The sequence below is a fragment of the Carcharodon carcharias genome, chromosome 19 (genome assembly GCF_017639515.1).
Source record: "Carcharodon carcharias isolate sCarCar2 chromosome 19, sCarCar2.pri, whole genome shotgun sequence".
Lineage (NCBI taxonomy): Eukaryota > Metazoa > Chordata > Chondrichthyes > Lamniformes > Lamnidae > Carcharodon > Carcharodon carcharias.
In genome coordinates this window covers 96,251,734-96,275,646 of record NC_054485.1, presented here as the reverse complement: position 1 = coordinate 96,275,646, position 23,913 = coordinate 96,251,734, and the positions used below count along the sequence as shown (strand labels likewise).

General features: G+C 42.9%; 1 protein-coding gene across 1 annotated transcript in view; it reads right to left on the bottom strand.

Moving 5' to 3' along the window:
• Positions 1-1,559: 1,559 nt before the first annotated feature.
• Positions 1,560-23,913, bottom strand: part of LOC121291396 — a 45,498-nt gene continuing 23,144 nt past the window's right edge. The window contains exons 5-11 of the mRNA XM_041212501.1: positions 21,279-21,395; positions 19,753-19,857; positions 13,485-13,604; positions 13,300-13,395; positions 7,501-7,599; positions 3,242-3,276; positions 1,560-2,699 (exon numbers count right to left, since the gene is read on the bottom strand). Coding sequence (XP_041068435.1) covers positions 2,622-2,699; positions 3,242-3,276; positions 7,501-7,599; positions 13,300-13,395; positions 13,485-13,604; positions 19,753-19,857; positions 21,279-21,395 — 650 coding nt within the window. The 3' untranslated portion in view covers positions 1,560-2,621. The remainder of the gene's footprint in view (positions 2,700-3,241; positions 3,277-7,500; positions 7,600-13,299; positions 13,396-13,484; positions 13,605-19,752; positions 19,858-21,278; positions 21,396-23,913) is intronic.

Sequence of the window (23,913 nt, the reverse complement as noted above, 5' to 3'; positions counted from 1 at the left end):
ATTTTCTTTTCCTCCTACTGGCTCAGCTCCCAGGTTCTTCTGCAGTCTTCAGCAGCGACCACCTCTCCCAATGGCGCTGTTGAGGCTTTGGAGTCACTCTGATTGGGCTGGCAGCATTAGGAGCCTGCACAGCAGGCCCATAGGCCATTCGCTCCTCCCCACTTTTTACCCCGACATGGGAGTGGGCCCCATTCATCTGGTAAAATTCAGCTGTAATCATTTGTGAGCTCAAATCGTCAAATCTGTTGTACCCAATAATTGATCCCAAAAATTATTCACAGCTTAATTCAGCTCAAAACAAAAAACATGACCCAAGTTTCCCTAAAATAATATTCATGTGTGTACATATATTATATACATACATTAAATGTATATATAAATAGTGCAAACAATCAACACATCAAAAACAGCATATACTCATCGATAAGAAAAGAAATAAAATACTTGATGCTTTCAACAGAGGCAAGCTGATGTTTTGTTCTGTGAACAGATTAGGTATGCTGCATGCACCAAAAACAAATACAACACAGACACTGCTGACAGAGGCCAGGAAAATTTCTCACTTTCACACACAATCTCAGAAACTGAAAACAAAACAGTATGCACCCACCACCACGCATTTCAAGAAGTTTCTATATTTGTGTATTAATTACCTATTAAACTCAGTAGAAACTCTGGGCTGCTACTTAACAGCATAACTACTTTTTAACGATGAGATTTATATTACAGCATTGCCCCTCAACCTCTATGACCCAGAAAAGGAAAACTGAAACTGACTCTCATTCAGAGGCAGTAAATTGTTACAGGCCATTTCAAAATTAGCACCTTTTTCCTGCTTTTCCTTTCTGCCTTCTTCCCTCAGTCTTTTAATCTAATCTTTCCTTTCCTCTTTTTTTAATGTATCTAAGTTCATTTTAATTTTAATGTACCTGAGTTCATTCTAATTCACCCCAATTTTCTCCTCCATCATTTCACTTATTGTTTAATCCTTAAAAATCTCATTGATTAAGGACATGGACTGTTGTTCCAATCATTCTTCAAGATCCCAAATGCCCTGTTGCCCTCATCAGCAACCTGCAACACAAAACTTTTTCAGTTTTATCCTGAAGGCAACAAACAGGGCATGATATGAGTTACCTGTCTCCAGCAAATTCTGGGTCATTGCTTATCCAGGTTCAGCAGTAAATCTATTTTAACCTAATAAAACAAAGGCGGGGGCCGGGGCCATAAAATGAGTTGTGCCGTTCTAAACTCCGTTGGATTTGGCTGGACTGTAAAATCCTGCTGCCATAAAATCCCAGCCATAGAGATAAATGTAAGAGAATTGGAATTCCAGTTAATTTCATTGACTATTTCATCAGCTACTATCAGTTGGCTATTAGGTGAGACATTCACCAATGCCAGGTGCCATGGTTTCTTTTAAAACTCTTTCTTTTAAGATTGCTGACTAAGTCAAATTGCCTTTGAAAAGGAAGTGCTGAACCAGCTCCAAAGAGCATGGCGTTCTCTCTGTATCGTGGCCAACTCCCTCCCTCAACCAACACTTTGAACAACACAGCAATAGTGGGGCATCTCATTCTGGAAATTGTGCAGTTTAGCAAAGCTGTAAACATATTGGGCCAGATTTTACTATAAACATAACGGCGAGGCTAACGGCAAACAGTGAATGAAGATGCATGGTCAAATGCAGAAATGTAGGTGTTGCTGTCTGTGGCTGCCTCCTTCCCAAATTGTGCAAAAATGGCATCTCACATCTGGTTCCCTATTCAAATGCATTGCACAGTCTGAATTTCCTGTACTGATGTTGTAGGTCTGGATGAAATGCATCATCAAATGTTAAGACATGTCATCCCAGTTCAATTATTCCTTTAACAGTATGGGAAGTCTTCATTATGACCAGACACCCTCTCCAGCACTGAAAATCAACTTTAGTGAGTGTGGAGTCTTTCCTTCAGATTTTAATTATTTTTGGAGTTTTTAAAATCTGTGAATATTTTTCTTCTCACTTGTGTTTTGGCTTGTTTATTGTTCCCTGCCTTAATCCAATATTTTTTGCCCTCTCCTTACTTGGCTTTTTTATGTGGTTTGACATTAAACTCAATATTCCAACTCATTTCTCCAGTTTCAGATACACAAATATTCAACCTGATTGGTTAAGGAGACATATAAATGCTTGCAAAGCAGAGATTGGAGTATCATTTGGATGTCCCCTTGACAGCAACACATCTTGCAAAACCCCATAGAATGTCAATGAGCAAGTGCAACTTTAATAAACAACTGGCTCCATTCGTTCGCCAATCTGAGCAAAATCAAGCTTAATGTTAAGGGGATGCCACTGGCCCCACTTCATGGAGGGGTTTCCCTGCCAAGATGCTCAAAGTCTGATGTGGCTGTTCCTTGTACCAGAGGTTTGTGTTTAATACAATGGTTGAGAACAGTGTCCTGAAAGAAACATAGTCTGAAATCAGGCAGCAAGGTTGTAACACTGAAGTCTTCAAAATGAGAGGATCCAGTCAGTCCATAGCTGAGGAATAGAGACACAATTCCAATTTACCCTTTTAGAAGGCAGAAGCTTTTCGCTGGCAGTGACAAGTCAGAAAATGACTGCCGATGTGTCCTCTCTAAGAGCGCTGTAAGTATTCAGGTTCAGGTTCCTGATCTGCATTGATGCCATTCAGGCTCTGCAATTCTCTACCACCCTAAAGTAAAATAAGTGTATTTGTTATATGCAATGACCAACTATTCACAGACACTGGAGAGCCAGACAGACAAACAGAGGCATACAGAGATACAGACAGCGAGAGTGAGAGAGAGAGATAAGCGAAACAAATAGTGGAAACGGAAAAGATCTAAACAGACAACAATCTTCCAAACCAGATACAAACTGGGAATAAAATGTCCTAATGATAATAAATGTGCATAAATTAAATGGCTAACAAGTATAGACACAGGAATGATGTAACAATAACAGATAACATACACTTAATGAGATCCACCAAACATATCATACACATTCACGAAAATTAGAGGCCAAAGTTACTCCTGGTGTATCTTTGTTAGTGACATAAATGCAGATGGAAGATTTGCGCTGGTCTCTATATGTATAAGTGACATTATAAACACGGGGAATATTCCCTCTGGTCTGTGTGTGTTTCAGTGATACTATGTGCCCATTTTAAACCAGCCATAGTAAAGAGTTCACAAAAGTGTAGAAATCTGAATTCACATTAATAATAAATACCTGCTGTTCTCCTTGACTTCTGGCACCATCTCCACCTATAATGAATAAATTGATCTTTTAGAAAGTCCAACCCTTGATAGAATATTGTCACATGATGCATCTGTCTCATGATTTTTTTTGAATACTTTTGGTCCATGTGTGTGTGGTTTTCCACATCTGTACTTGAACAGTAAGTGCTGATGGTATCTCTGATTAGTTGCCTTGGGGAATGTACTGGTCCAGTCAGTGAGAAAGGGCTGAACCATTAAATGGAAAGGCACCTTACTGTGTGATCTTACAAAGTACATGAAGGGAGACTTTCATTCGGTGCATGTCAGGAAATTGTGCACATCCAGCCTGTGACTTTTGCTGGATAGAAATTCCTGGGCTTGGAGAATCAATGTGTACTGGAAGTCAGAACAGAAAATCTATTCTCTCATCACGTCACTGCTCACAGGGTGCGAGACTCCCCTGGGAGAAAGTCTGCCTCTCATTCTGATTCACAAGAGTTAAGTTCTGAATCAGCACTCTCAGTCAAAGCTCAATCCGTGTCCCAGCCCACAGCCTACAACATTCCAAGCATTTAAAATGAAGGGGCGGACAACCACGTGGGAGCTCATTTCCCAATTTCTGATTTCTGCTCCCAGCCCAGGAGGCTCTCCACTTCTTCCTCTCCAGAGATAGGCAGCTGAAAATTTCATTTTGTGCATTTGTATTTTTAAAAGAGGGGTACAAATGGAAAATGTCCTTCAGTCCATTTGATCTCATTCTCCTGGAAACCTATTACATTCCCAATGTTCCTCCAGCATTTTATTTATATGAGTGCAGTGTCCTGGTCTGGATCACCCATTCCTTCCTGATAATGATTCCTTTTGTTGATCACAACTGCTGTGCATGAAATCCTTCCTGACATCTCTTCTAAATCTTCCCCTCACAATCCAGAACCACCATCTTGGAGGATTGTCCCTAAGGACATAAGAAATAGGAGCAGAAGTTGGCCTTTTGGCCCACTGAGCTTGCTCTGCCCTTCAATAAATGGCTTGGATGAACGGACCGAATGTATGGTTGCTAAATTTGCTGATGACAATTAGTAGGAAATTAAGTTGTGAGGAGGACATAAGCATTCTGCAAAGGGATATGGATAGGTTAAGTAAATGGGCAAAAATTTGGCAGGCGGAGCAAAACGAATAATGGCACTGTGTGCATCATCTACAAGATGCACTGCAGGAGCTCACCAAGGTGCCTTAGACAGCACTTTCCAAACCCATGACCACTACCATCTAGAAGGACAAGGGCAGCAGATAGATGGGAACATCACCACCTGGAAGTTCCCCTCCAAGCCACTCACCACCCTGACTTGGAAATATATTGCCGTTCCTTCCCTGTCGCTGGGTCAAAATCCTGGAGCTCCTTCCCTAACAGCACTGTGAGTGCGCCTACACCGACTGCAGCGGTTCAAGAAGGTAGCTCACCACCAACTTCTCAAGAACAATTAGGGATGAGCAATAAATGCTGGCGCAGCCAACGAAGCCCACATCCTGTAAATGAATATATTAAAAAAATGTGAACTTGTCTACTTTGGCAGGCAAAATAGAAAAGCAGTATATTATTTAAATGGAGAGAGAGTGCAGACCACTATGGTACAGAAGGAAAAGCAAATAGTGCTGGAAAAACTCAGCAGGTCTGACAGTATCTGTGGAGAGAAAGACAAAGTTAACATTTCGAGTCCATGTAACTCTTCTTCAGAGCAGACGCTTCTTCAGAGTCATAAGGACTCGAAACATTAACTCTGTCTTTCTCTCCACAGATGCTGTCAGATCTGCTGAGTTTTTCCAGCATTTATTGTTTTTGTTTCAGCTTTCTAGCATTTGCAGTATTTTGATTTTATGATACAGAAGAATCTGGGTGTCCTGGCACAGCAAGTGATTAGGAAGGTAAATGGAATGTTGGCATTTATTGCAAGGGGAATGGAATATAAAAGTAAGAAATTTTAGCTCCATTTGTGCAGGGCATTGGGGAGGTCGATTCTAGAGTACTGTGTACCTTTTTGGTCCCCATATTTAAGAAAAGATCTAATTGCATTAGAAGCAGTTCACTCGACTGATTCCTGGGACGATGGGGTTATCTTATGAGGAAAGATCGGACTGGTTGGGCCTGTTTCCATTAGAGTTTAGAAGAATGAGAGGTGATCTTATGAAATACATAAGGTCTTGAGGTGACTTGCAGGGTGGGTGCTGATAGGATGGTTCCCTGAGGGGGAGACCAGAATGAGGGGACACAGCTTAGAAATTAGGGGTTTCCCATTTAAGACAGAGATGTGGAGAATTTCTTTCTTTCAGACAGTCATTAGTCTGTGGAATTTGCTTCCCCAGAGACTGATAGAGGCATGGTTACTGAATATTTTCAAGGCTGAGTTAGATTCTTGGTTGACAAGAGAGTCAAGGATATGGGGTAGACAGGAAAGTGGAGTTAAGGCCACAACAGATCAGCCATTATCTTATCAAATGGCAGAGCAGGCTTGAGGGGCCTCATGCTCCTGATTCCTATATAATAAGATCATGGCTGTTGTGATTGTGGCCTTAACTCCACTTTCCTGCTTGTCCCCCAGAACCCTTGACTTCCTTATCAATCCAAAATTTGTTAAACTCAGCCTTGAATATATTCAATGACCGAGCCTCCATTGTTCTCTGTGGAAGAGGATCCCAAAGACTAACAACATTCTGAGAGAAGTAAATCCTCCTCATCTCCTTCATAATCTAGAGACCCCTTATCTTAAAATTTTCCCCTTTAGTTCTAGATTCCGCCATGTGGGGAAACATCTTCCTAGCATCTATTTGTCAAGTCCCCTCAGAATCATAAATGTTTCAATAAGATCACCTCCCATTCTTCTAAACTCCAATGGGTATAGGCCCGATCTGCTCAACCTTTCCTCATAAGACAAACCCGTCATCCTAGGATTTGGCTTAGTGAATCTTCTCTCAACAGCTTCCAATGCAAGTGTATTTTTCTTTAAGTAAGGAGGCCAGACTGAACACAGTACTCCAGATGGGGTCTCACCAATGCCCTGTACAGATGGAGCAAGTTTTCCCTACTTTTATACTCTTATTCCCTCCTGACAAATGACAATGTTCTATTTGCCTTCCTAATTACTTGCTCTGCCTGCATGTTAATTTTCTGTGATTAATGTATGAGGACACTCAGAGCCCTCTGGACTGAAGGATTCCTCAGTCTCTCTCCATTTAAACAATTTTTCCTGTCAAACTGGCAACCTCACATTTTTTCTCATTTGCTGGTGCATTCATATGTTGACACACCCTGTCCCTTTTTGTCACATTCTGTTTACCATTACCCATATCGCTACCCAGCTCTATTGCCTTGCCCTTTCTCTTTAACTTTCCAAAGCTGCCATCCTGTGAACCCTCCCCTCCACTATTTAGTTGGCTATGATGGATTGGGAAACATTACTTAAAGGGATGACAATGGATAGGCAAACATTCAAAGAGCACATGGGTGAACTGCAACAATTGTTTATTCCTGTCTGATGCAAAAGTAAAATAAGAAAGGTGGCCAAACCACAGCTTACAATGGAAATTAGAGACAGTATTAGATCCAAGGAAGAGGCATACAAATTGGCCAGAAAAAACAACAGATCTGAGGATTGGGAGCAGTTTAGAATTAAGTAAAGGAGGACCAAGGGATTGATTAAGAAGGGGAAAATAAAGTAAGAGAGTAAGCATGCGGGGAACATAAAAACTGACTGTAAAAGTTTCTATAGGTATATGAAGAGAAAAAGATTGGTGAAGACAAATATAGATCCCTTACAGTCAGCAAGCACAGTGGTGAATAGGGGAATGGGATTTGCTGCAAGTTAAAACTACCTTAAATCTCAGATTGTTGCCAGGGAGAAGGATGGGATCGATTGCTAAGGAACAGAATCTGGAGCGAGGGCCAAAACAAATGGTCTCAATATTTAATTGGAGGAAATCTCTATTCATCCAGTAACAACCATCCGATAAGCAATCTGATAAGATAACAACAACCCTAAGATTGTACAAGCTGCCTATACTTTCAGTCCGTGTCTTAAGCACAATGATATTGTGCGAAGAGACAGAGAATGTGTAACATATTCACAAGATTTCTTTGCAACCGTTCCATTTTAGAAATTAAAGCGGTAGTGAGAATCGCTGGTTAAAGCTTTCATTATGGCTGAATTCCTTATAAATTGACCAGACTGATGAATGCTTGGATGCATTCTTACACTCTTGCATTCTGATACTTACAGCGCCATATTACAAAGTACACTGAAAAGATTATAACAAGGAGCACCATTAATGGGGCCAGTGTACTCCAGGCCAAAATGATAACATGGCAACCTTGATCTGAAAAGATACAAGAGTGAACATATTGAGTTAATTTACATTGAATATCTCCCCATCCAGAATATAGCAAATAACCACTTGAATTTACACAGCACTTTTACAGAATAGCATACACCAAGGTGCAAAACAGGAGCGATATCAAACAAAACTTGATACTGAGCTACAGTAGGAAATATTATGTAAAACAAAAATCAGAACTGATGAAAGGTCACAGAATCACAGTGCAGAAGAGGCCCTTCGGCCCATCGAGTCTGCACCGACATGTGAGAAACACCTGACCTACCTACCTAATCTCATTTACCAGCACTTGGCCCATAGCCTTGAATGTTATGACGTGTCAAGTGCTCATCCAGGTACTTTTTAAAGGATATGAGGCAACCTGCCTCCACCCTCCCAGGCAGCGCATTCCAGACTGTCTCCACCCTCAGGGTAAAAAAGTTTTTCCTCACATCCCCCCTAAACCTCCTGCCCCTCACCTTGAACTTATGTCCCCTTGTGACTGACCCTTCAACTAAGGGGAACAGCTGCTCCCTATCCACCCTGTCCATGCCCCTCATAATCTTGTACCCTCGATCAGGTTGCCCCTCAGTCTTCTCTGCTCCAACGAAAGCAACCCAAGTCTATCCAACCTCTCTTCATAACTTAAATATTTCATCCCAGGCAACATCCTGGTGAATCTCCTCTGCACCCCTTCCAGTGCAATCACATCCTTCCTATAATGTGGCGACCAGAACTGTACACAGTACTCCAGCTGGCCTCACCAAGGTTCTATATAACTCCAACATGACCTCCTTACTTTTGTAATCTATGCCTCGATTGATAAAGGCAAGTGTCCCAAATGCCTTTTTCACTACCCCACTAACATGCCCCTCTGCCTTCAGAGATCTATGGACACACACACCAAGATCCCTTTGTTCCTCAGAACTTCCTAGTGTCATGCCAATCATTGAATACTTCCTTGTCAAATTACTCCCTCCAAAGTGTATCACCTCACACTTTTCAGGGTTAAATTCCACCTGCTACTTATCTGCCCATTTGACCATCCCGTCTATATCTTCCTGTAGCCCAAGACACTCAGCCTCACTGTTAACCACCTGGCCAATCTTTGTGTCATCTGCAAGCTTACTAATCCTACCCCCAATATAGTCATCTATGTCAATTATATAAATGACAAATGATAGGGGACCGAGCACAGATCCCCATGGTACACCACTGGACACTGGCTTCAAGTCACTAAAGCATCCTTCTGTCATCACCCTCTGTCTCCTACAACTAAGCCAATTTTAAATCCACCTTATCAAATTACCCAGTATCCCATGTGCATTTGCCTTCTTTATAAGTCTTCCATGTGGGACCTTGTCAAAGGCTTTGCTGAAATCCATATAAACTACATCAACTACACTACCCTCATCTACACACCTGGTCACCTCCTCACCCGACCCACAACATTAACTCTGTTTCTCTCCACAGATGTTACCTGGCCTGCTGACAATTTCCAGTATTTTTTTGTTCTTACTGCAGTTTATCAGCTTCTGCAGTATTAATGAAGGAAATATTGGGACAGCTGAGCAAAAGCCTGGGCAAAGAGGTGAGTTTTAAGGAGCATCTTCAATTGGATTGAAAAGGCTAGGTCTGCTTTCTTTGGAACAGAGGAGAATGAGGAGAGATTTAATTGAGGCATATAAAATTATGAGGAACCTCGATAGAGCAGATATGAAGAACCTATTTCCTTTAACAGAGAGGTCAATGGCTAACAGCTTAGTCTTAAAGTAACTGGCAGGGGATTAGAGGGGAGTTGATGAGGAATTTATTCACCCAGAGGATGGTGGAGGTCTGGAACTCACTTGGTGGTAAATGCAGAAACCCTCATTGCATTTAAAGATACTTGGGGAGGTGCTTAACTGTGCCTTAATATACAGGGATATGGGCCAAGAGCTGGGAAATAGGATTAGGCTCTTTTTCAGCCAGCATGGACAGGATGAACTTAATTGGCTCCTTCCGTACCTTCAGACATTGTTTGCTTCAATGTTAGAGGAAGAAAGAGACATGGAGAGGCAGAGGGATGGAGTTCCTGGGTCAAGGCAGCTGATGGTACAGCCATCAATGGTGAAGTGATGAAAACTGAAGAAGCTCTAGAGCCAAGAATTGGAAATAATGCACCTTATATAGAAATACTTCATGAGAGATCCTCCCCTTCAGCACAGGGTAGGAGCTGGGTGTGGTAGACATGATCACTGCAGATTCAGGCACGAGCTGCTCATGATTTTATGTCCATTAATTTTAACTGAACAAACCATAAATGGCTGGTGCTTCAATCAACAATAATTCACTCTGGTCAAGTTTGTACTTGCAGCACCAAAGGCAAAAATCTGCCTTTTGAACAAAGAGTGTTCTCTTTTTTATCAGCTTTCCTCCTTCGGTGAATCCTTCCTATCTCAATAACTATCAGTTATGACTCACATCTCAGAGCCAGGAGGTTGTGGGTTCCAGACCCACTCCAAAGACTTGAGCACAAAGACTAGCTTGGTGCTCCAGTGCAGTACTCAGAGAGGGCCGAGGCTTTTGGATGAAATATCAAACCAAGGTCCTATCTGCTCTCTCAGACTGACAATGCAAGATCCCAAAAAAAGGAAAGTTAAAGAATGTAGGGAATTAAAAGAACGGGTCAATCTATTTATGCAAACTTGATGGTTCAAAAGACTTGATCCTGTGCTGGAACGTTCCATGATTTTACGATTAATTCAAATAAGGAAGGGTTTTTGCCCATTTTTGCCCATTCATCTTGACTATAGACACACATTCTCACACCACTCCATCTAACTGACCCCAGTGTGAGTGTGAGATGTCTGGTCCACTGTCTTACCTTAAAGATTATTCCAGGAACCAATTATTCCTTAAGTGAAGAACGCCTGCTGGTATCTCACATCCCAAACTTTTTGCAACCAGTTTTAACCAATCTCCTTCATCTGTTAGCCTGGCATTTGGTTGAAGTACTGTCTCAGATTGTCCCATTTCACTCAAGTCTTCACAAACAGTGGGTGATTATAGTCTAACTCATTGGCTGGGAAACCCATGGAACTGGGTGGATTGCCAGATTTACACTCTGCTCAATGTTATTCTCCATCAACTTCGATGTAGGTTGAATGGCCATTAAGATTGGGAATCTAGCCAATCTCACCGTCCCTAATTTGAGTTGTGGCTGGGGGGTTAGGGAAAGGGCTGAAGTCAATTGCGGCCTCCCTGCTACTGCTCTCTATGGGCATTCCTTCCAAACCCATAACCCCTACCATCTAGATGAACAAGGGCAGTAGGGAACTTAAGAACATAAGACATAGGAACAGGAGCAGACCATTTGGCCCCTCGAGCCTGCTCCACCATTCAATAAGATCATGGGTGATCATCTTGTGTTTCGATTTCCACTTTCCCATCTAACCCTGATAACCTTTGATTCCCTTGCCGAACCAGGATCTATCTACCTCTGCCTTAAAAATATTCAATGACCCCGCCTCCACCCCTTCTGAGGCAGAGAGTTCCAAAGTCGCACAATCCTCTGAGAGAAAAAAATTCTCCTTATTTCTATTCTAAAAGGGCGACCCCTAATTTTAAAACAGTGCCCCTTAGCTCTGGATTCAACCACAAGGGGAAACATCCTTTCCAATCCACCTTGTCAAGGCCGTTCAGGATCTTATATGCTTCAATCAAATCACCCCTCACTCTTCTAAACTCCAGTGGAAACAACCCCAGTCTGTCCAACTTTTTCTCATAAGGCAACCCTCTCATTCCAGGTATCAATCTAGTAAACCCCCTTTGAACTGCCTCCAATGCATTTACATCCTTCCTTAAATAAGGAGACCAAAACTGCACACAGTATTTGAGGTTCAGTCTCACCAATGCACTGTGTAACTGAAGCATGGCATCCTTATTTTTATGTTCAATCCCTCTCGGAATAAAGGATAGCATTCCAATAGCCTTCTTAACTACTTGCTGTGCCTGCAATCTAACTTTTTGTGACTCATAAACTAGAACACCTAGATCTCTCTGCAACTCAGAATTATGCAACCATTCTCTGTTTAAGTAATACTCTAGATTTTTGTTCTTCCTGCCAAAGTGAATAACTTCACATTTTCCCACATTAAACTCCATTTGCCAGATCCTTGCCCACTCACTCAACCTATCTATATCCATCCTCATTTCCTCTTTATACCACCTGGAAGTTCCCCTCCAAGCCACTCACCTTCCTGACTTGGAAATATATCGCCCTACCTTCACTGTCAATGGGTCAAAATCCTGGAATTCCCTCCCTCACAGCACTGTGGGTGTACCTACACCACAGGGGCTGCAACGGTTCAAGAAGGAAGCTCACTGCCGCCACCTTCTCCATAAGACATAGGAGCAGAAATTAGGCCATTCGGCCCATCAAGTCTGCTCTGACATTCAATCATGGCTGATAAATTTCTCAACCCCATTCTCCCGCCTTCACCCTGTAACCTTAGAATCCCTTACCAATCAAGAACCTATCTATCTTGGTCTTAAATACACTCAATGGCCTGGCCTCCGCAGCCTTCTGTGGAAATGAATTCCATAGATTCACCACTCTCTGGCTAAAGAAGTGTCTCCTCATCTCTGTTCTAAAAGGTCTTCCCTTCACTCTGAGGCTGTGCCCTCAGGTCCTAGTCTCTCCTACTAATGGAAACATCTTCCCCACGTCCACTCTATCCAGGCCTTTCAGTATTCTGTAAGTCTCAATCAGATCCCCCCTCATCCATCGAAACTCCATCGAGTATAGACCCAGAGACCTCAAACGTTCCTCATATGTTAAGCCTTTCATTCTAGGGATCATTCTTGTGAACCCCCTCTGGACCCTCTCCAGGGCCAGAACATCCTTCCTGAGATACGGGCCCAAAATTGCTCACAATATTCTAAATGTGGTCTGACCAGAGCGTTATAAAGCCTCAGCAGCACATCCCTGCTTTTACATTCTAGTCCTCTCGAAATATATGCCAACATTATATCTGCCTTCCTAACTACTGACTCAACCTGCAAGTTAACCTTAAGAATCCTGGACTATGACTCCCAAGTCACTTTGCACTCCAGATTTCTGAATTCCCTCCCCATTTAGAATATAGTCTATGCCTCTATTCTTCCTACCAAAGTGCATGACCTCACACTTCCCCATGTTATATTCCATCTGCCATTTCTTTGCCCATTCTCCCAATCTGTCCAAATCCTTCTGCAGCCTCCCAGCCTCCTCAATACTACCTGTCCCTCCACCTATCTTTGTATCATCTGCAAACTTAGCCAGAATGCCCTCAGTTCCGTCATCTAGATCATTAATGTATAAAGTGAAATGTTGTGGTCCCAACACTGACCCCTGCGGAACTCCACTAGTCACCGGCCGCCATCCTGAGGAGGACCCCCTTATCCCCACTCTCTGTCTCTTGCCAGACAGCCAATATTCTATCCATGCTAGATGGATAGCATTCTCAAGGGCAATTAGGGGTGGGCATTAAATGCAGGCCTAGCCAGCGATGCCCATACCCCATAAATGAATAGAAGAAAAATACAAACTTGGGGCCTCTCTATTCTATACGGTCCAGCTATTCATGGGCAAAACCCACTGATAACATACTGATTACTCAGAAGTGAAATCAACTGGTTGAAACACTATGAGGAGTAATAAAGCGCTGACAGTAAACTTACTGTTTTGCTGGATCTCTTCTGCTAGGATTACAACTGAGATGGCGATCACGATAAAGGAACATATAATGCCGCTTACGTCAAGTGAAGCTCGAAAACCTGTCAAGCGTAGACAATGCATTGATTTAGATGAGACCATTTCATTTTTAGGATTGGGAATTTTGTATGATAAAGTAACTCCTCTTTACTTGTGTTTCCCAGGAATCTTCTAATAGAGTCCGGATTCCAAATAGCGATACTTGCAGTCACAGCAAAAATTAACAGAATGGCCACAAAGCATATGGCAACCACAGACATGGGGGCAGCACCTAAACCAATGATTCAACATAGTGGTTGTTAATCTGCAGGTTCATAATGGGAGGTTAAATGAATAGTGTGCACTAATGAGCAGTGTAGGAGAGCATGTCAGGAGCAGCAGCAGGCAGATGCAAAAATAAGATGCCAACCTGGTGAATCTACGTCACAGGGAGAAGCATGCGATAGAGCAAAGCGATCCCATAACAAATGCATCAGGTCAAAATTTTGCAGTCCTGCCACATTCAGTCATGAATGGATAATTAAACCCCTAAAGGGAGGAGGTGGCTCCACAAATATGCTGGATCTCAATGACCGTGGAACCCAGCACATCAGAGCAAGAGATGAGGCTGAAACATTCATCATCTTCAGCCAGAAGTGCCAAGTGGATGATCAAACTTGGCCTCCTCCCGAGATCCCCAGCATCGCAGATGCCAGGCTTCAGTCAACTGAATTCACTCCACATGAAATCAGGAAATCACTTGCATTGCCATAGCCTCCAGGGCTATGGGCCAAGCGCTGGAAAATGGGATTAGTATGGTCAGATCTTTGTTGACCAGCCTGGACACGATGGGCCAAATGGCTTCCTTCTGTGTTGTATATGTTTATGAATCTGTAAATGGCTGAAGGCATTGGGTAATGCAAAGGTTATGGACTCTGATGCCATCTGGCAGTAGCACTGAAAACTTAAGCACCAGAACTAGCTGCACCCCAGCCAAGATATTCCCCCCATTTCTACCTGCCCAGGTACGTCCTGTCCACAAAATGCAGGACAACTTCAATTTACTCAATTACTGCTCCTTCAGTCTCCTCTCAGTCATCAGCAAAGTGATGGAAGGTATCGTTGGCAGTGCTATCAAGCAGCACTTGACAGCAACAACTTTCTCATCGATGCTTAGTTTTGGTTCTGCAAAACACTCAACTTCAGACGTCATTAATGCTTTGGTCCTAAAGAGCTGAACTCAAGGGTGGAAGTGGGAGTGATTGGCCTTAATATCAAGCTAGTATCTTACTGAGTGTGGTATCAAGGAGCCCTAGCAAAATTGAAGTCAATGGAAAACTCTTCACTGGTTGGGGTCATACACAATCACAGAATTTTTATAGTGCAGGAGGTCATTCGACCCATCATGTCTGCACCAGTTCTGTGAATGAATAATTCAGTTAGTGCCATTCTCCTTTGACCCTGTAAACCGGCACATTCTTCCTTTTCAGGTAACAGTCTAATTCTCTTTTGAACATGTTGACTGAATCTACCTCCACCACACTCTCAGGCCATGCATTCCAGGTCTTAACCACTCACTTCATGAAAAAGCTTTTTCTCATATTTCTTTTGCTAATCACCTTAATTCTGTGCCCTCCTGTCCTTGATCTTTTCATGAGTGGGAACAGTTTCTCCTTATGTATTCTGTCCAGACCGCTCATGATTTTGAATGCCTCTATCAAATATCCCCTCAGCCTTCTTTTCTACAAGGAAAACAGTCCCAACTTCTCCAATCTATCTTCATAAATGAAGTTCCTCATCCCTGGAACCATTCTTGTGAATCTTTTCTGCACTCTCTCCAATGCCTTCACGTCCTTCCTAAAGTGTGGTGCACGTAACTGGATGCAATACTCCAGCTGAGGGTGAACTAGTGTCCAATACATGTTCAACATAATCTCCATACTCATGTACTCTATGCCTATATTATTAATGCCCAGGATACTCTATGCTCTATTAACTGCATTCTCATCCTTTCCTACCACCTTCAATGACTTATGCACAAAACACCCAGGTCCCTCTGCTCTTGCACCCACTTTGGAGTTGTAGCCTTTATTTTATATTGTGTCTCCATATTCTTCCTACCAAAATGAATCACTTCACATTTTTTCACATTGAACTCCATCTGGCATCTGTCTGTGCATTCCACCAATTTGGCTATGTCTTTTGAAGTTCTACACTATCCTCCTCACAGGTCACAATAATTCCAAGCTTCATGTCATCCATAAATGCTAAAATCACATCTTGCACACCAAGGTCTAGGTAATGTCTGGAAACGATTATGTTTTTCATAATATTATTGTGTAATATTTTACAGTAAGTTTATGTGTGTGTGGTTGTGGTTCTGCATGTGGCTGATTTAATTAAATTAGAGATGGGAAGGCGGCAAAGTTTAAATTATCAAAGGACTGAGGTGTAAAACAGGCGTTTGAAATGGAGATGAGTAAAGCTTGGGGGAATTCTCAGCAGGGATTGTGTGAATAAAATTTGCATTTTTAGAAAAGTGTATTTTCAAAGAGACATGGAAAATGTTTACAGCTGACAGGATAAATAGGGCAAAGTTATTACGTTGATTTTTCCCAAAAGTGCTGACCCATAATGATAACATGCAAGATTTTATATTCTGGGAAAAGTAACTTTTAAAGGCCAATTGAAACATTAGGATTTACAAACAAAAGAGGGAGAAATATATTTAAAGAAGGATGGAATGTTGTGTGTGGGTGTGGGTATATGAGATCTGAAAGGTGACTGTGTAAAACAGACTTCGAAAAAGCCTCTAGCCACCCTGAAGAAGCTTGTTGTTTCAGTCACTAGAGCTGTGTTAAAAGCCTTTGGAAGCCAATTGTCCAGTGGGTGCTTGTGGTAAAATTGTTGGAATACATTATAAATTTGGAATCTATTTAGACTTTTTGTTGCCTTTAAGGGGGTGCCTAGTTGGAAGTCTGGTTAAGTAGAAATTTTGGGAATTGTTATAACTGTGTAACTGTAATCTTGTGCATATGTTTAAGTTTGGTTTTTTTGTTAATAAATCTTTTAATTTATTCTTTCAAATTTCTAAAGGTGGTAGTGGACTCGTGACTGCTGGCTTCAGTGCAGAAGCCTTCTCATAATAAATACATATTGCAAAATTGTTGTAATAGCTCTGTCAAGTTTCCCTTGTGGATTTGGTCAGCCTGGCATATACCACTTGCCATATCATAACAGTAATAATATATACCAGGAAAAATCTTCTATCAGCCCGAAAACATTCATTAGCCACTACTCTGTTTCGTGTCACTCAGCCAATTCCGTATGCATCATGCTACTATCCCTTTTATTCCATGAGCTATAAGTTTGCGGACAAGTCTGTTGTGCCTCATTGGCACCCCATCCACCATCTTAAATATTCACTTCCTCCACCACCAACATACATTGGCAGCAGTGTGTATCATCTACAAGATGCACTGCAGCAACTCTCCAAACCTCTTTCAACAGCATCTTCCAAACCTGTGATCACGACCGCCTAGAAGAACAAGGGTAGCAGGTGCATGGGAACAGCACCACTTGCAAGTTTCTCTCCAAGCCACACACCATCCTGACTTGGAATTATATTGTGGTCCCTTTAAAAACCTGGAACTCCCTCCCTAACAACACTGTAGGTGTACCTACACAACATGGGCTGTAGTGGTCCAAGAAGGCAGCTCACCACCATCTTCTCAAGGGCAATTGACAAGGTGCCATAAAGATTTCTATGCAAACTAAGAGCTGACGGTGTAAGGGGTAGCATATTAGCATGTATAGGGGATTGGGTAACTAACAGGAAACAGAGAGTAGGGATAGATGAGTCTTTTTCAGAATGGCAAGATGTGATGAGTAGAGTGACACAGGAATCAGTGCTGGGACCTCAACTATTTACAATTTATATCAGTGACATGGTTGAAGGGACCAAACGTATGGTTGCTAAATTTGCTGATGACATAAAGATAGGTAGGAAAGTTGTGAAGAGCACATAAGGAGTCTGCAAAGGGACATAAATAGGTTAATTGAGTGGGCAAAAATTTGACAGATGGACTATAATGTGGGAAAATGTGAACTTGCCCACTTTGGTAGGAAGAATAGAAAAGAATAGAAATAGGAAATCAGTTAAATGGAGAGAGGTTGTGAAACTTTGAGGTACAGAGGGATCTGGGTGTCCTGGCACATGAATCAGGGAAAGTTAATATGCAGGTACAGCAAGTGATTGGGAAAGCAGATGGAATGTCATTGTTATTGCATGGAGAATTCAATATAAAAGTAGGGAAGTTTTGCTACAAGTCGTTGGTGAGACCTGAGATCGGGGGTTATCAAATAGGGAAAGGTTGGATAGCTGGGTCTGTATCCATTGGGCTTTAGAAGATTGAGAGGTTATGTTATTGAAACAAAGAAGATCCTGAGGGATGAGAAGGATGTTAAAAGGAAGTTCCCCCATGTGGGAAAGACTAGAACTAGGGGACAGAGTTTAAAAATAAGGGGTCTCCCATTTAAGACAGAGATGAGATGAGATGATTTCTCTCAGAGGGTAATGAAACTTTGGAACTGTCTTCCCCACAGAGCAGTGGGGGCACAGTCATTGAATATTTTTAAGGTTGAATTAGATAGATTCTTGACTAGGCCCAACCATTTTCAGCTGCTTCATCAATGACCTTCCTTCCATGATAAGGTCAGAAGTGGGGATGTTCATTGATGATTGCACAATGTTCAGCACCATTCATGACTCCTCAGATACTGACACAGTCCATGTCCAAATGCAGCAAGACCTGGACAATATCCAGGCTTGAGCTGGCAAGTGGCAAGTAACATTCACACCACACAAGTGTCAGGCTATGACCATGTCCAACAAGAGAGAATCAAACCAGCACCCCTTGATGTTCAATGGCATTACCATCACTGAATTCCCAACTGCAAACATCCTGGGGGTTACCATTGACCAGAAACTGAACTGGGTTGGCCATAGAAATATTGTGGCTACAAGAGCAGGTCAGAGGCTAGGAATAGCAGGACGAGTAATTCGCCTCCTGACTCCTCAAAGCCTGTCCACCATCTACAAGGCACAAGTCAGGAATGTGATGGAATACTCCCCACTTGCCTGGATGAGTGCAGCTCCTACAACACTGAAGAAGCTGGACACCATTCAGGACAAAGCAGTATGCTTAATTGGCACCACATCCACAAACATTCACTCCCTCCACCACATATGCGCAGTAGCAGCAGTGTGTACCATCTACAAGATGCACTGCAGGAATTCACCAAGGCTCCTTAGACAGCACCTTCCAAACCCACGACTACTACCATCTAGATGGACAAGGGCAGCAGATAGATGGGAACACCACCACCTGAAGTTCCCCTCCAAGTCACTCACCACCCTGACTTGGAAATATATCGGCCGTTCCTTCACTGTCGCTGGGTCAAAATCCTAGAACTCCCTTCCTAACAGCACTATGGGTGTACCTACACTACATGGACTGCAGCGGTTCAAGAAGGCAGCTCACCACCACCTTCTAAAGGGCAACTAGGGATGTGTAATAAATTCGGGCCCAAACAGCGAAGCCCACATTCCATGAATGAGTTTTAAAAAAATAACAAGTGAGCCAAATGTCATAAGTAGTAGGCAAAATGTGGAGTTGAGGCTACAAGCAGATCAGCCATGATCTTATTGAATAGTAGAGGATGCTGAAGGGGATGAATGGCCTACTGCTCCTCCTAATTTGTACATTCATAGGTAGGTTCAAGGGCAATTAGGGATGGGCAACAAATGCTGGCCTTGCCAGCAATGTTCACATCCCAGGAACGAATACAGGAAGTTCATTGCCCTACACTGGCTTATATATTTTATGTATTTGTTCTTGGGTTACATTGACAAGTTGGCATCTATTCTCGATTCCTACTTGCCAAGGGAAGGTGATGATGGCTCTTCTACTTGACAGACTGCTGTCTTTAGTTTTTGGTGATTTTATGGTGGTGTTAGGTAGGGAATGCCAGGATACTAATCCAACAATGATTAAGTTTCTTGGTATGAAGGTGCTAATATTGTGATAACATTGTTACTAGGAGTTTGCGTGCTGACCTTATGATCTAACCTAATGATGGGTATTTGAGAACCACAAAGATCTCTCTGATGCTGATGATATGCTTTTATTGGCTGTGGGTAGTCCTATGGTTGACACTAAGACCAAAGTCTTCCTTAAGTCTACAAAACCAAACAGGCTTCCCTGTGCCTGGCTGAAGGTTGTGTGGGCCAGGGCCACACATACAGGTTGACCTATGTAAAGCAGCTTACTATGTACTGACCAAACTAATCATTCTTTTCTAATTACTCTGCAAATCTAGCTTGCCTCATCTTAACTGATTACTTTCAAGTAAATAAAGAATATCTTTTGTACACGTACCTTTAAGCACAATCCAAAAAGCGAGGGCAGTGAAGATGGCAACAAGAGACAAAATGTTACTACTGAACAGGCTCAGAAACAAAAGTTTATATTGTCTCAAAGACGCTATGGGGGAAATGAAGAAAAACATAAAAGTTGTTTGAAATCCACTATAATCTACTTTACAACAGACTAACATATGAGAAAGTGAATTATACATATGGCAATGGGCAAAGTGTAACTGGTTAACAGTGGTGGCCTCTGGGCTGGACAGGCTGTAGGCGTTACTGGGTATCACAGTCATGGGCAAACCAACCACTCATCAATGGACCACATATTAGGGCAGTAAAGTGAAGAAGCTCCACAAACTCAATTGCAGCAGGATTAAGTGGAGACCCCAGCAAGTGCTGAATTTAATGGCCATGGCAGGCCCATCCACAGGCCACAGAACCAGTAGAAACACCACTGTGGCCATTCTCCAGAGCCCTATTGGGATTAACTCCCAATCAGATGTGTACATTCCCATCCATCGGTGCTCTTCTTGATGAGATCTTGCTTCCAAGGCTGCTGGCCAATCAGAGCTATAACTCTGCAAAGATGCTTACGGTCTGCTCTTGGAGAGAAGTTCTGCCTACTCTTGAATTCTCCAAATACCCATAATGTAAAACATATATTTTGGAGAAGGGTAGAAGAGGCCCAGGAGCTCCCTTGCAGCCCCTGAGCCAGGTCCAAGAAACCACTTACCACTGGATGTGAGGCATGTCCATTTACTAGGTCCAAGGGAAAACCCTTCCCCATCACATTCATGTGGAACTTGCCTCACAAAGTCCAAGGGAAAACTATCTTTTTCAAATGGAGTCCTGCTAACCACCAGGGCCTGGGGAGGCCCCTGCCAACAGGGCCTGGGGAGGCCCCTGCCAACAGACCCTAGGCAGACTTTTGCTATCAGGGCCAAAGGTAGCCTCTGCTACTGTCACTATCACCAGGACCAACTGAGACCCATTTCCAAGCCCAACCTCTTTGTAAATCCACTTGGCGATACTCTGGGGGTGTGACAGATTGCAGTGTTGAACTCAAGTGAATTGAGACCTCCCACCTCCCCTTCCAAAAGGCATTTTTCCCATTCCTTCTCTTTGGAATCAGATCAGGGGAGGCTCCTGAATTAAATCAGCTCTTCATTGTCAATACAAAGAGGAAACCACCTCACAACATGCAAAAATACATTATTGAGCCTGACAGGACAAATGCAATTGGTTTACAAAAACAGAAACAGAAATACCTGGAAAAACTCAGCAGGTCTGGCAGCATCAGTGGAGAAGAGCCTTTTTTTGCTGATTTTTTCCAGGTATTTCTGTTTCTGTTTTTGTTTTGGATTTCCAGCATCCGCAGTTTTTTGCTTTTATCTCTGCAATTGGTTTAGTTTCTTTCTTTCCAATCTCTTCATGTAAAGCACATGTTTATGTTAAAAGATCAAGTTAATCCCAACTAATTTAAAGAGGAGCCTGTGTATTCATACCTAAGCGCACATTAGACTATTTGACAAATACCTTGCCTGGTATTTCTCTTAAACCAGCACAGACGAATTAATCCAATAAAAGGCACTAAAGAAAGTATCAGTCCTGCAAACGATGCAACAATGATTACAATCTGCTCTGGTGGAATGCCTGTAATTTAAGGAAAAGACAGAATTAACCCAGTATAAAACATTTCACCAGATAAAACAGACTGAAAACTGTCACAACAACCCAAATGTTTCACTGACACCCCTCAGGAAAGGGAATCTGCCAACCCTACCTGGGTCTGGTCTACGCTTGGCTTCAAATTCAGTCATCAATCCTTTGACATGGCTGAACAAATGACTGAGTTGTCATGGCAACTAAGATTGGGGGATACATGTGGTCAATGTCACTCGCAGAAATGAAAAAAAGTAGTCAATTTGTGTGATTAAGAAGAGACCTGGCTGAAGAAGAGCGCTGGTGGATCCAACAGAGGGTGCTGGTGAGAAGTGACTGAAGCATTCTGGGAGAAGTCACCGCAGCCATCCCGACTCAGGAGGGAATCGAGGAGAAGGACTCTTGCACTCAACTGGAGGAAGAGCATCCAACAGAGAGCACTGGAGCGGTGAGTATAAATCTAGCTTACCTCGGGGATTCGCGGCCTTGTCTCCAGGGAGCAAACTTGGAGGGAGGAGCACCGGAGCGGTGACTTCGGGGCACAGGGTAACTGAAGCCAAAACTGAAGAAGTGATATCACAGGAAAGCTGTGACCTGATTGGTTGGTAGGGAATCTGCACCAAATTTGAAAAAAAAAAATTGATTATCTAAGTTGAGATGGCTGGGCAGGTGATGTGCTGTAGCTGTATGATGTGGGAGCTGGCAGATTCCATTGCGAGCCACGGTGACCACATCTGCAGCAAGTGTTGGTTGCTGGAGGAACTCTGGCTCAGAATTGATGAGCTGGAGTTCGAGCTCCGAACGCTGCGGCACATCTGGGAGGGTGAGAGTTACCTGGACGCTTTGTTTCAGGAGGCGGTCACACCCGGTAGATTAAGTACCTCAAGTTCGGTCAGTGTTCAGGGTCAGCAGGGTGTGACTGCAAGTGAGACAAGTAGAGGGATCCTGTGTTCAGGAACAGAGGAGCCTCAGCTCTTGACCTTGTCCAACAGGTACGAGGTACTTGCTCCCTGTGTGGATGAGGAAAGGGCTGTAGGGAGGATGAGCCAGCTGACCACGATACCGTGGCACAGGACGCCATTCAAGAGGGCGGAGCAAAAAGACAAGTGGGTAGTTGTAGGGGATTCTATAATTAGGGGAATTGATAGCATCCTTTGTAAACAGGATCGAGAGTCCCACATGGTATGTTGCCCGGTGCCAGGGTGAGGGTCATCTCTGACTGGCTTGAAAGGATATTGGAGAGGGAGGGGGAGGATCCAGTTGTTGTGGTCAAATAATATAGGACAAATAATATAGGTAAGACTAGGAAAGAGGACCTGTTTGGGGATTATCAGAAACTAGATTAAAGAACAGGTCCTCAAGAGTTATAATCTCCGGATTACTACCTGAGCCACGTGCAAATTGGCATAGGGACGCGAGAATAAGGGAAGTAAACACGTGGCTAAAGGAGTGGTGTGGGAAAGAGGGGTTCCATTTTGTGGGGCACTGGCATCAGGATTGGAACAGGAGGGATCTGTACCGTTGGGACAGTCTCCACCTGAACCGATCTGGGACCAATGTTCTAGCGAAAAGGGTAAATAGGGTGGTCAACAGGACTTTAAACTAGAAAGTGAGGGGGAAGGGAAGGGTAAAACTCCAAGAAGTATGACTAATGGGAAACAAAGCAGCAGGTCAGCATGTGGGGGATGGATTCAACTTCATGGAAAATTATGAAAAAAACTGAAAAGAAAGAAGAGCCCAGGAGAGGCTATTAAAGTCTTCAGAACACAAAATAGCTCTGTATTTGGAAAGGGCTAGGAATCTAACTTCAAGCACATCAGATAAAGGGATGACAATGAGAAAGGGGACGGAAAGTACAGGACTGAATGTGTTGTATCTGAATGCATGCAGTATACGAAATAAGGTAAATGAGTTTGTGGCACAGATTGAAATTGGCAGCTATGATGTGGTGGGCATCACGGAGACATGGGTGCAAGGGGATCAGGACTGGGAGCTAAATATCCAAGGATATACATCCTATCGAAAAGATAGGCAGGTTGGCAGAGGGGGTGGGGTTGTTTTGTTAGTAAGAAATGAAATTAAATTGATAGCAAGAAATGACATAGGTTCAGATGATGTAGAATCTGTGTGGGTAGAGTTGAGGAACCGCAAAGGAAAAAAAAAAAACCATAATGGGAGTTATGTACAGGCCTCTGAAGAGTAGTTAGGATGTGCGGCACAAGATACACCAGGAAATAGAAAAGGCGTGTAAGAAAGGCAAGGTTACAGTGAGCATGGGGGATTTCAATATGCAGGTAGACTGGGAAAATCAGGTTGGTAGTCGATCCCAAGAAAAGGAATTTGTGGAATGTCTACGAGATGGCTTTTTGGAGCAACTTGTGGTGGAGCCCACTAGGGAACAGGCAATTCTAGATTTACTGATGTGTAATGAAGTAGATTTGATAAGAGAGCTTAAGGTGAAGGAAGCCTTGGAAGGAAGTGACCATAATATGATTGAATTTACCCTGCA